Source organism: Chroicocephalus ridibundus, chromosome Z, assembly GCF_963924245.1.
Source record: "Chroicocephalus ridibundus chromosome Z, bChrRid1.1, whole genome shotgun sequence".
Classification (NCBI taxonomy): domain Eukaryota; kingdom Metazoa; phylum Chordata; class Aves; order Charadriiformes; family Laridae; genus Chroicocephalus; species Chroicocephalus ridibundus.
In genome coordinates, this window is record NC_086316.1 from 59,015,503 (window position 1) to 59,028,981 (window position 13,479).

Below are 13,479 nucleotides of genomic sequence, written 5' to 3' on the forward strand. Positions count from 1 at the left end.
GTTAGATGCAGAAATAAAAGAAGCTGAAGAGTCACCCGAAGTCAGTCCCACTGCTGAAAATGAAATAGCAGTTGCCAGTCTGGAGCATAAGGTATTGTAACCGATTTTTCTTCCTGTGTTGCACATAACACTCTGGGCACTGGAATGTAAATGCTGTCCAAATTTTTATGGGGTATCTAAAGACTGTTCCAAAACACAAAGCATGGGATAGGCACTTTTCACCCAAATCTAGATAATTCAATTTAATAGAGGTCACTGCAATTAATAATGAATTTTAAAAACACAATCATGAGCAATCCAAACACAGAACAATTTTCCTGCCGGGCTTACAGATTGATGGGTTATAATAAGAGCCACAGTGTTTTTGTACCACTCGTATGGGCCAATTAAGAGCCTGGTTCTCTGCTGTCATCATTCATCTATGGAGCTGACAATAGTATTCCCTCTACTGCCTCCTCCTGTTCACAGGATGATGAAAGTCTCCTGCAATAACAGAGACCTCAGCTAATGCAAGGAAGACTTATGCTTCGTCCTGAGAGCAAGCACATAAAATAGGATGGATTGTCTTACACCAGCTTGTTTCAGAATTTTGAATTAAATCAAAATGGAGCAACTGGAGAACAGAGGAGAAACTGCCCATTTTTCAAAGTCCTATAACGCATAAGCAAATCTGTGGAAAAGCAGAGGCAAAAGTCAGTTCTGGGCAAAATTAGGAATGGCAAATTTCATGTAGCAGCAGTCTTAGAGTAAGAGCAGTATGAGTTACCGAGTGGAGATAAAGTGAACTATAATTGTGGAGTCCTTAGGTGGAGAAGCAGGACCACAAAAGGAATAAAGAGGAAAGACAAGAATAGAAGATACGTGACTTGAAATGGAAAGCAAAGTTTGCTAGAAAAGAAGATACTTAGCGTTAGCATACTGTCTTTGCCCCAGATCCGAAAGAGGGCTTGAGTGCCTGAAACCTTGGAGGTTTTTTTCTAGCTATTTCTGGAAGACTTTTGCTAATACACTAATCTCCCTATAACCTTGCCTCATGTTCAGCTGTAGGTCATCTTACTTACAGACTGCTGTGTTAGAAGGGAGTAGGGAGAAGACTGTGTGTGGAAAAAATGGGATGAAAGCCCATTTTTTGAAAGCCCATGAAAAGTCCCAGTGAGGGAGCACAGAAGCTAGGTGAGGGAAAATAAAATAACCAAGTAGAGGATGGAGGGGCTCAGATCTAGCCCATTAAAAGTTCCAGTAGCTCCGCATGAAAACATTGCTGATGAGGTTACAGAGAAGACAGAGCCAGGCTTTTCTCAGAGGTGCACAACAAAAGGATGAGCATCCTAGGTTACAAGTTGCAGCAAGGGAAATTCTGACTGTATACAAGGAAAAAAGTCACTGCAAGGGTGATCAAGCAGGAACAGGTTGTCCAGAGAAGTTGTGGGGTCTCCATCCTTGGAGGTTTTCTGAAAAAAGCCCTGAGCAACCTCATCTAACTTTGAAGCTAGCCCTGCTTTGAGCTGCAGCTGGACTAGAGAGATCTGCAGCAAACTCTTCCACCCTGAGTTGTTTTTCTGTTCTGGCCTGTATTTGGGCAAGACCTATGTCGCGTATTTCTATGTCAGTATTAGACTTACCAGGAGGTGGCAGAACGAGCAAACAAAACAGGCAAGGGAAGGGCTTCGGGGGGCGGAGGAGGTTCCTCCTGCCTGCCTTCGGTGGCTGGCTGTGCAGTCCTGTGGTGGTGGGGTGGCAGCACCGGGCTCAGGCCAGCTCACCTGGGAAGCCAAGAGCCGGAGCAAAAGCCCCCATCTCGGGGGTGAGATGCTGACCAAGGCTCAGAAGGAAGAGCACTGCCTGTGCAACACGTAGGGTCCCAAGTGGGCAGCTCTGAGAGGTGGACCCCATCTCCTCCCCTCAGCTCCTGCCTTGTAATTGCATCTCCGGGGGGGTTGTCTTGAGGCACTGTGCCCGCAGCTCGCCCTGGCATGTCACGGTCGTCATCTCCAGTGCTGCTCCATCGCTCTGAGCCAAGGTGCTAGGGAAGCTAGGGTGCCAAGGTGCACCGCAGGCTACGTGGAGGTGGCGGTGGCTTGGCAGTGCAGGTTAAACAGCTGAATAAGTTGCTTTGGACACCGCTGGACTTACGGGGCTTGTGCTGAAGCCGAAGCGGTGCAGCTGCAGTGCTGCTGTCACCCCGGCTACCTCAACTAAACCTGCCTTGGGCTCATCCCCCAGCGCCCAAGTGGTCCTGCAGCAAGGAGACCACAGGCTCTTGGGCTGGCCATTTGCTAGCCCTTGTCCATGCCAAAGCCAGCTAAGCCTTCAATCCCCCTGTACACCTCCTTTATGAAATTAGAAAGGCCTTCAAAAACTGAAAGAAACTCCACTCTTGTTCTACATGAGGGTTCTCCTTTGTACCCTCACTCTTCCTCACCCTGCCAGCATCTCCTCCTTCTCCGTCTCCCTCTTGGCCCTGCTCTTCCTCCTTGCCTACTCTCATCTTGGCTACCCAGCAAAGGGAAAGCAGAGCTCCCTTGTGGTGGTGCTTGTGCTGCACAGAAGCATCCGTGCAAAGTCCTCTGCTTCTCACAGCCGAGCCGAGCCATTTTACGTGCAGTGAGACGCAGAGGAGGAGGTGAAGATGTGGAGAGAAAATAGAGGGGAATACTGAAGGGAGATAATGAGAGAGAGGGAGAGGGGAGTGGAGGAAATGCCACAGCTGGTGCTCCCTTTCCCCTAGCTTGTCTGCGTTGAGCTGTGTTTTGGGGCCTGGCCTTTTTCATCTTCATTTTCAGTTATCACAGCTAAATGGAGCAGCTGCTTTGCTTTCTGTGGTGGAAAATGAGACTCAGTAGAGAACTTAGGAGAGTCAGAAAGAGAGCAAATATTCCCCAAACCCTCCTCTGCTCCCCTGAAAAAAAAAAAAAATGAAAAAAAATCATACAGGAAGTCTTTTCAGCGTAGCCTCAGGGGGGATCGTGTTTTATTTCTCCACTGTTTCACCTTATCTTTCTCAGAGGAGCTGTTCTTCATGCTGAAGGGATTACGGGTGGCTTCACCCCATAAATTTAGAAAGCTTCTTAGCAAAAGGGAGTAGGGTCGAAAGTGTGCAGTGGCTGAGCCTCGTGGCAGCGGGCAATAGTTGCTGGTGCGATGTGCAGAGTACAGCGAGCACGCGGCCTGCGCTCAGTCCCTCACAGCACACCTAAAGCATCGGCCATAACCCGCTATCGTGCCTTCTGCTAGCTTCTTGCTACATTAACATCTCTGTTTTTGAAGAGTCTTGTGCTCCTTCCGACTATAAGGAACCTAAACCCACTGTGCTGTGTATACAGAAGTCTGGTTACTGTGTTTCAAAACTGTCAAGTAAACAAAGAGTGAATGGAAGTGTCTTTTCTGTGTAGCATTAGTCACGAGAGGATTAAAATTGTGGATGAAATATTTCTGTTTTTACAGTTGTGCTTAGAATCTCTAGTGATTTCCACGGAAACTCCAGTGTTGATGAATTATTAGTCTTTGTAGGTTATTGCTTCTGTCTTTTTTCACATACCCACAGAAAGGTTTGACTCAGCACTGCATATATTAGTGATAGGAGTGTCTCTGCTAGTTAAAAAAAAAAAATTACCTAGGTGATACAATTGTAAAGTTAATAACTACTTTTTAAAGCAATGTGTTTATTTTAGGGAGGAAGTTTCAGTTTCCCACGATCTACAAGGACACAGGTGAGTTTATTTAAACCCCAGACAGAATGTAGTAACTATTTAGTTACCAGTGGTCAAACCTTTGAAAATCCTTCTCTTTTATTTTCTAGATTGTACAATCAGTGCAGAACTTGACCCGTCTCTTGTACAGCATGCAGGTGATGACTCTGTTGCTAACTTTGTAGAGTAATTAGTCTTAATAAATTACTACTTAAGGTTTATTTTCCTCTTGGCCTACTTTTAGATATTATGTCAGTGGATACTTATCTCTAAGTATCAGTAAGTTCCATCAGTTGTCATATAATATATTTTTATTCTACAGCAGTGGTAGGTTTCTTTTAAGAACTGAGTAATGTTTGCTTGCTTGGAGTTCAATCTCACCACAAATCAGGATGTGTGTACAGTCCAAAAATCTAGGGGGAAGGTAAAATGATGGCTACAACTGAACTGATATTATTTCAGGTACCAATTTCTGAAATTATAGTTCAAAATATTGAAAAATTTTAGGTTCTTGTTTAGAATGTTCTCCTAGCTACAAGTAAAGAGTACCTCTGACCCTTTGGTAGCAAACTCAACCCATTTTAGATAGTGCAATCTTAATTATTGTGTATATTCTGTAGGGTCTTAGCCTAAAGTTTTTTCCTATTTCATTCTAAATTTGAATGTTTTAACCTATTTTTTCTTACTCAGGTGCAGTTTTATAGTTTCATTTTAAAGTATTTCATTTGAGTATGTTTAATTTCATAGAATCATAGAATGTGTTGGGTTGGAAGGGACCTTTAAAGGTCATCTAGTCCAACCCCCCTGCAGTAAGCAGGGACACCTTCAACTAGATCAGGTTGCTCAGAGCCTCATCAAGCCTGGCCTTGAATGTCTGCAGGGATGGGGCCTCCACCACCTCTCTGGGCAATCTGTTCTAGTGTCTCACCACCCTCATTGTAAAGAACTTCTACCTAATGTCTAATCTAAACCTACCCTGCTCTAGTTTAAAACCATTGCCCCTCGTCCTATTGCTACATGCCCTTGCAAACAGCCCTCCCCACTTTCCCTCTAGGCCCCCTTTAGGTACTGGAAGGCTGCTACAAGGTTTCCCCAGAGCCTTCCCTTCTCCAGGCTGGACAACCCCAAGTCTCTCAGCCTGTCCTCATAGGAGAGGTGCTCCAGCCCTTTGATCATCTTTGTGGCCCCCCTCTGGACCTGCTCCAACAGGTCCATGTCCTTCTTGTGCTGAGGGTTCCAGAGCTGGACACAGTACTCCAGGTGGGGTCTCACGAGAGCAGAGTAGAGGGGGAGAATCACCTCACTGGATCTGCGTGCCACGGTTCTTTTGATGCAGACCAGGATGCGATTGGCTTTCTGGGCTGCAAGTGCGCATTGTTGGCTCATGTCCAGCTTTTCATCCATGAGTACCCCTAAGTCCTTTTCCGCAGGGCTGCTCTCTATCACATCATCCCCCAGCCTGTGTTGACAATGAGGATTGTCCCGACTCAAGTGTAAGACCTTGCACTTGGCCTTGTTGAACTTCATAAGGTTTGCTCGGGCCCACCTCTCTAGCTCATCCAGGTCCCTCTGGATGACATCCCATCCCTCTGGCACATTGAGTGCAACACTCAGCTTAGTGTTGTCAGCAAACTTGCTGAGGGTGCACTTGATCCCACTGTCTAAGTCATTGATGAAGATGTTGAACAGCACCGGTCCCAGTACGGATCCCTGAGGGACACCACTTGTCACCCCTCTGCATCTGGACATCGAGCCATTGACCACCACCCTCCGGATGCGACCATCCATCCAGTTCCTTATCCACTGAACAGTCCACCCATCAATTCCGTATCTCTCCAATTTAGAGAGAAGGACGTTGTGGGGGACCATGTCAAAGGCCTTGCAGAAGTCCCTGTAGGTGGTATCCACAGCTCTCCCCTTGTCCACTGATGCAGTCACTCCATTGTAGAAAGCCACCAGGTTGGTCAGGCAGGACTTGCTCCTGGTGAAGCCATGCTGGTTGTCTCAAATCATGTCCCTGTCTTCCACGTGCCTTAGCATAGCTTCTAGGAGGATCTGTTCCATGATCTTCCCAGGCACAGAGGTGGGGCTGACAGGGCGGTAGTTCCCAGGGTCCTCCTTTCTGCCCTTTTTAAAAATGGGTGCGATGTCTCCCTTGTTCCAGTCACCAGGGACCTCACCTGACTGCCATGCCTTTTCAAATATCATGGAGAGTGGCTTGGCAACTACATCAGCCAATTCCCTCAGGCCTCTGGGGTGCATCTCATCAGGTCCCATAGACTTGTGTATGTTCAGGTTCCTCAGGTGGTCACGAACTTTGTCTTCACTTACAGTGGGAGGGACTTTGTCCCGCAGGTCCCTGTCTTGCGGTCCTTCAACCCGGGAGGTGTGAGGAGAGAGGCTGGCAGTAAAGACTGAGGCAAAAAAGTTGTTGAGAACCTCAGCCTTCTCCTCGTCTGTTGTTACCAGTTTGCCATTCTCAGTCATCAGGGAGGGCACGCTTTCTTTGACCTTCCTTTTCTGGTTGACGTACCTGTAGAAGCCCTTCCTGTTATTCTTAGCATCCCTTGCCAAGTTCAGCTCCAGTCGTGCCTTGGCCTTCCTGACCTCATCCCTACGTACCTGGGCAGCATCCCTGTACTCTTCCCAGGACACCCGATGCTGCTTGAACTGCCTGTGCGGTTCCTTCTTGCCTTTTTGTTTGACCAGCAGGTCCCAACTCATCTGTGCTGGTCTCTTCCCTTTCTTGCTTGATTTCTTACACCTGGGGATCAAGAGCTCTTGTGTTCTATGGAAAGCATCCTTGAAGATCTGCCAGCTCTGTTCTGCCCCCTTGTCCCTGAGGACCATTTCCCAGGGGGTCCTATTGACTAACTCCTTGAAGAGCTGGAGGTTTGCTTTCCTAAAACCCTCTTGACATTAGTTTATTTCATAATAATCTGGGAAACCTAGGATTTAGAAGTTAAGCATATTGAAGCAACACAAAAGCAAAATAAAAAGCTTGTAGTTCAGGCAAAAATTTTGAAAAATTGAAAAACAGATAGCTTAACACTGAGGGGCAGTAAAGTAAGGCTTGGGATCTGTGAATTCGCAGTATAGGTGCAGAGAAACAATCAGAGGATCCTGTCCTTGCCCTGTTTACACATCACTGTAACTGACCCAATACTGGAGGAAGAGCCAAGAAAAGTGGGAATTGCACATTGCATAAAATTACAAACTCTTTCTGGGGTGGATGGCATGGGGTAACGAGGCTGTGGGAATTCTCTGGGAATGTCTGCTGAAGCAGATTCCCATGTCAACCCTTGAAGACAGGCTATGCAATAAGTGCCTCAGCAGATCTAGGGCTTTCTTATTTTTCTTTCTTTGTAATCCTAGCTATTTATTTTTGTGTTATTGGAGGATGTCACAATCTTTAATGCAAACAATGTCACAACATCCTTATGAAGGACAGAATACAGCATGCTCAGTTGTAAAATAAACTATTGAAACATCAAAACTGAAATCATTACTTTACTGGAGATTTCTGCTGGCACAGATATCTTGGTCAGGTGCATGTAGCGGTATGGTGCTGTTGACCTGACTATGGTGGCAGGTGCCTGCAGGAGTGATGTTAGTAGGACTGCGCTGTTGCAGTTTCGCAAGGAGAGCCTTAGGATTGGCGTGAGCTGTACTGGAGACAATACGGTTTTATCTGTGTAAGACACATCTGTGTTAGGAATACTATGTTGAGTGTAACATTCCCAGTGCCTTAATGCTCTCTTTAACCATGAAAAATCATTTTTCCTATGTCTCTTAACATCCTCTGGTAGAACTGGACCCCAGCTGTAACTGAAGTGCATATGCACAGCTGTAACATAAACATATACAATAATACTATGTGTAAACCAGAAGCTGTGTTAATAGTGCTTGAAATGGTTGAGTGCTTTTAGAAACATCTATTGCTAAAGGCATGAACACAGAATTTTCTTGACTTGCATGCAGAATAACCTTCCAAAAAGCATTAAGTGCTGATACTTTGTGAGGTTAAAGTATTTTTATATAATGCTTCTGTGTAAAAATACAGAAATGGATTAATGCTAATATTTAAACATTTCTCTACTTTTGTTGTGATGTCTAGGCAGCACTAGCTATCCAGGACAGCCGCAGAGAGCTCCATAGTTTACTCCTGCAAGAGAGTGAGAAGACCTGTCGGGGCCACGGTTCTTGGCTAAACCTCTTTTTGGAACAAGAAAAATACCGGAATCTGGAAAAACAAAGGATGGAGCTGGCCAACACACACAAACTGAGGCAGCAGTTTCAGCAAGGGCAGCAGTGGTGGCTGCGTGAATGCGAGAGGCGGGAGAGGGAGCAGGAGGTCAGGGAGGGCCGGCTGGGGCTGCGAGAGAGGGAGTGCAGGTACCAGGAGGAGCTGCTGGAGAGGAGCCAACAGGACCTGGCACTGCAGCTGCAGGACTATCAGCAGAGCCTGCAGAGGTTGCAGGAGGGCCAGGCAATGGTGGAGGGAGAAAGAAACGTAATGAGAATTCAGAAGCAACTCATCTGGCACTGGAGTCAAAGTCAACAAAGTAGCCTGTTGTTATCCACAGGCACCTGTGAGGTGTGTGGTTCTTTGCTGTAGTTATATCCCTGACTGCAGACCTAGAGAGACTTTACTTGATGAATAGACTAGTACATCTAGGTTTTGATGGTTGGTAACGTAATGAGTGAGCATGTGGGAAGCTGAGATTCAGGCATATCCAAGGGCTTTGTTTGAACCTCATGAAGTTTAACCAGGGGAGGTACAAAGTGCTGCCCCTGGGAAGGAACAACCCCATGCATCAATACATGCTGGGTTGCAGCTAGGTGGAAAGCAGCTTTGCAGAAAAGGACCTGTGGGTCCTGGTGGACACCAAGTTGAACATAAACCAAAAATGTGCCCTGGTCACAAAGAAGTCTTATGGTCTCCTAGTCTGCATTAGGCCAAGCATTGCTAGTAGGTCAATGGTGGCGATCCTTTCCCTCTACTCTGGCCACTCCTGGAGTAGTGTATGGGGTGGAGGAGGAAGTGGTGTCCAGTGAAGGGCCAGAAAGATGTTTGAGGGACTGGGGTATCTCTTGCATGAGGAAAGGCTTAGACTGTGCACCCTGGAGAAGGAAAGGCCCATTAATACATATAAATACCTAAATGGAGAGTGTAAAGAGGAGGGAGACAGGCTCTTTTCAGTGGTGGCCAGTGACAGGACAAGAGGCAACTGGCACAAACAGAAACACAAGAGGTTCCCTCTGAACATCAAGAAACATGTTTTTACTGTGAGGGTGACTGAGCACTGTCTGCTCTGCACTTTTACTGAGGGTGACTGTCAGAGGTTACCCCGAGAGGCTGTGGAGTCTCCATCCTTGGAGATATTCAAAAGCTGTATGGATATGGTTGTGGGCAACTTGCTCTGGGTGACCCTGCTTGAGCAGAGGGGTTGGACCAGATGACCTCCAGAAGTGCCTTCCAACCTCAACCAGTCTGTGATTTTAAACTGGGTGCCCCACAGAAGCCAAGCTTAGGCCAGTGGGTCTTAAATTGAGGTGGTGGAAATTTTAAGTGTGAGAATTTGTGTTTTATTCTGCTTTGCTGCTATGTTTGCAAGATACATTGTGTCTCTTGCCTCCTGTAGGAAGGCTAAATTACTATAATGCTTGAGGCATATAGAGCTTTTAGTGAAGTCTTTGGCTGCTGTCCTTGTTCCTGGAAAACAGCACTGTCTTCAGTGAGAAACAGTGGCTGCTCCAGGAGTGGGAAACACCAGGCTCCCATGAACCCCGTGTGTCAGACCCTGCTGTCCTGCTCCTCTGAAACAAGTAGCCCCTTAGGGGAAGAGGCTGGTGTGTGGCTCCATCCCTGACAGTATAGAATCATAGAATGGTTTGGGTTGGAAGGAGCCTTATAGATCATCTAGTTCCAACCCCCCTGCCATGGGCAGGGACACCTCCCACTAGACCAGGTTGCTTAAAGCCCCATCCAGCCTGGCCTTGAACACTTCCAGGGATGGGGCATCTAGAACTTCTCTACGCAACCTGTTCTAGTGTCTCACCACCCTTACGGTAAAGAATTTCTTGGAAATGGTCATTATTAGGGGGATGCAATTTAAAGTAGCTCTGAAGCCGATCAAGTATTGAATATGGAAAATGATTAAGTTTATGTTGAGGGTGAAGGGTAGAGGCTGACTCTGAACTCAGCTGTCTGGGTGTTCACCTGCCAGGCGGGACCTGGACTTTAGTCCCACCTCGACACTGGGGGGTGGGACTTGGTTTTGGTCTGCTCTTGATTACCATTACTGTTCTCTAAAGCACCTGAAAATCAAAACATTTTGCCTGGCTTTTGCGTATATTGAAAGCTCACTGACCCAAACAGCTTTTTTTTCCGCACAGGTTTTCATTTTCCCAAGAAAATCTGTAGAGCCTTTCTTCAGGCCATCACCTCCCTAGTTTTTCAGCTGGCAAGTGACCCATAATGGCCAGTGACCATTCGGCACCTGAGCCTGTGCCTGCATGAGAGGGTGAAGGATTGGCCTCTGACCTCTCCCTTTTCATCCGGCTTTTGTGAACAGTGTGTGAACATGACTTACCCATATATGCTTGCCCACCCCAAACAACGAAGGCACTTCTTACTAGTATAGCTTGTGGTACAATTTTGACGTGTTTGGCAGTGCTTTAGAAGTGGACAACAAAACTCAAACTGAGCTTGCCCATCAGCTTTAATGGATGGGACTGCTGAAATCTTTTGAGGAGAGGAAGTTGAAGGATGACAATAGCTTGATGCAGAGATGGCCAGGATTGCACAGACAGAGAGGCAAAATAATGAAATGCAGGGTGTCAAAGAGCAGTGGTTCTTAATCTAGTATTTCATGTGTAAGACTACTTGTATTTTTATTTCAAGTAAACTACATGGCTTTGGGTGCATTCCACACCTTGGGATTGTCTTTGTCCTGCATTTTCCACTACCGTACTCCTTGCAGCAGCAGAGCTGGCTGAGTGGTTGCCAGTCAGCCAGTATTCACAGCCCAGTGTTTTTGCCATTACACTGAACCTAGCAAGTTTTGGATGGCCGGACATTGCAAGTAGCTCACACTGCTATTCCTGCTTTTTTGCGAGCTTGGCCTTGATAAACACCTGTGGGAAGGGAGTCTTTGCAGGAGTTGCATTTTCAGTCCCTGGGAGCCATGGCTGCTTGCTGAATGCTGTTTGCCATCCCCAACTTGACTGCTGCAGTCCTGTTCTCTGTGATTACCTGTCTACGTGAGGCACAGTGTTATTTTTGGATTGCAGTCTTCACAGATTTACATATGTGAAGTGGTACCTCACTGAGCCATGGGGCAAAATATTAACCCCCTGAAAGGAGTCAGCAGAGCTCAGTGCATCCCAGGTAGCAGCCCTTTGTAATTTACTATTTCACAATTGTTACTGAGTTTTCCTGTGTTTTGAGGGGAGCTAAGGCAAAGTGTGCTAGGTTATTGCTGTTTATTCCTGAACACGCATCCAATTTAACATATTTTGAGGTTAACTTCTGTGAAATTAGGTGACTATTTGCTATGAATTCCCGTTCTGTCTGGCAGTTGATTTTGTGTATCCTGATGTAAGGATAGTTCAGGACGAGGCTCATAGTCATATGGCTTAGTTTTAGGTAGTCCTGCAAGGATCCTTCTGGGTCCTTTCCAACTTGAGATATTCTGTGTTCTATGATTCTGGTGCTGGACAAAGGTGAAAATGCTGTTCTCTGTTTTTCTTTCCCCTTCTGCAGACAACAGGTTATAATCAATCTGACAGCTTATGTGATGGAATTGGATTCTGCTTAAATGAAGCTCTACTGTGTACATCCATAAGCAATCGCAAAAGATCAGATGCTTTTCATTTTTACGACAATAGTGTGTATGGGCTGAACATCTCAAATGCTGATGTACCAAGGATTACTGAAAATCGTGTGGTCCTCAAAACGGATACTACTTCTCAGTGGATGTTAACCAGTTCACCGTGGACATCCGCTGATCCTTACCAGCAGATGTCTTCTTCCTGCGAAAGAAGCGATGCCAGTAATGATGGTAATTAACACTTTATTTAATTAACAACTATTATGGGCAGTTTGCCACCTCTCAGACTGAATAGTCCTAGGTATGAAGACAGCTTGGTAGCAGTGTAAGCAATAGGTTTTGCTAGAACAATTGCATCTCGCTTTGCAAGCTTGTTGACAGTAGGTGAGAAAATGACCAGAACAGAAACACAGAAAACTTTGGAAAAAAACCCAAAACCTGTTTGTGTCTGCGTAACAGTGCTCAGAGTATTGTTCCCTCCAAATCCTTTCCCAATTCTTTATGACTTTTTTTTTTTTTTGTAAGCTGAAGTCACTCTTGCTCTTTCAAGTGCATTTTATTGGCTGTTTCAGAACATATGTGCATTACTGGATAATTTCTAGTTAGAATAGCTTTTGATTTACCATCTTAAAAGTGATAATCAGTGGTCAAACACTCTCTTCTTTCTTCATTGAGAATGAAACAAAAATATCTTGAAAGACCATAGCTGTGGAAAGAAAATTACATCACTTCTAAGGGAAATATATAATCTTTGACAAAATTTTCCATGTTAGTAAAAATAGCTCTTACTGCATTACCTTTCTTTATTTTTGTATTTTGCTAGAACGATATGTAGATTGCATGGCAGTTATTAACCATGGCTACCAAAAATTAGTGGAAGAGGACAGCTGTCTTGAGCACTGCATTGCACTGAAAATTCCCCGAAGGACTTAAAAACATGCTAATGAGAAACTCTAAACTATTTGGGGTTTATTTCTCATGTCGCACAATGCTAGTTTTGGTCTGACTTGGTGTCTTCGTTCTTTCGTTATTGTGAGAGTTGTAGAGTAGCATGTAAGACCACAACAGCTAGAAGTCCTAGGGGACAATGGTGCACTTTTGGTGTAATAGATTAAGTAATCTGGTGAGGTTTTCCTGTACATTTGTGAAACTCAGGTGAGACTTGGCAAGTCGACACTGCAGCAGTGCCCACGCTCCCATTTTTCTGCAGTTGGCCGTGCAGGATGACTTCTGTCCTCACACCAGCTGCATGCAGGTCAGGTCACAGCAAACACCAGCGGGCAGCGGGATTGGAAGTTGAAATCATAAACAGGTGCGATGTTTTTTTAATTGTCTTAGGTCAAATCTTGAAGTTGTTCAAATAAAAAAGTCCTTGATTAAGGAACTTGCTCCTTAGTACTTCTTGTAATGTATTAAGCCGGCATCCACTACAGCCCTTACGAGTCCTTGGTACATGGATTGCCAAAATAGCATTTTATAATCAAAGGCAGGGCAGGCTAGTCTCATCACCACAATCAGCGAACCAAGCTGATTAGTAAAAGAGATTAATATTTCTAAAAATGCCTAAATAATTAGCCTGATGAAACTTGTTCTAGTTTGACTGAAGTTGTCATTTTAGTAATAGGTTACCTAAGCTAGTGCAAATTTGAAAAGCAACACATATGTGGGTTTAAACCTCTCCAAAGTGGATTAGCTTGCACTGGCAAACGTTCAGATGCAAGCTAACCAGGATACTTTCTATTGAGCCCACATGAGAGCGTCTGGTTTAATTAAACTGGCTTGTACCAGTTTAATTGCACTGATTCTAAGATAAGCTGGTGGAGCTTCTGCGTGTAAAGATGCCCTTCACCTAGAATGGGCCAGCTTTGTGTTCAGCTGCTATCACTGCATATTGTATAGACATCATTATTTTACCCAGGTAACAGGGCAGCAGTGAAGACCCAGCAGCCTGAGAA

At 45.4% G+C, this 13,479-nt stretch overlaps 1 protein-coding gene across 3 annotated transcripts in view; it reads left to right on the forward strand.

Annotated features, from left to right (window-relative positions):
- Positions 1–13,479, forward strand: part of ARHGEF28 (Rho guanine nucleotide exchange factor 28) — a 130,700-nt gene that overhangs the window by 105,390 nt on the left and 11,831 nt on the right. For 2 of the 3 annotated variants that reach the window (XM_063320101.1, XM_063320100.1), the window contains 5 exons: positions 6–91; positions 3,672–3,710; positions 3,800–3,847; positions 7,807–8,286; positions 11,458–11,755. In XM_063320101.1, the coding sequence (XP_063176171.1) occupies positions 6–91; positions 3,672–3,710; positions 3,800–3,847; positions 7,807–8,286; positions 11,458–11,755 (951 nt within the window). The remainder of the gene's footprint in view (positions 1–5; positions 92–3,671; positions 3,711–3,799; positions 3,848–7,806; positions 8,287–11,457; positions 11,756–13,479) is intronic. The other variant, XM_063320099.1, reaches the window with a different exon arrangement.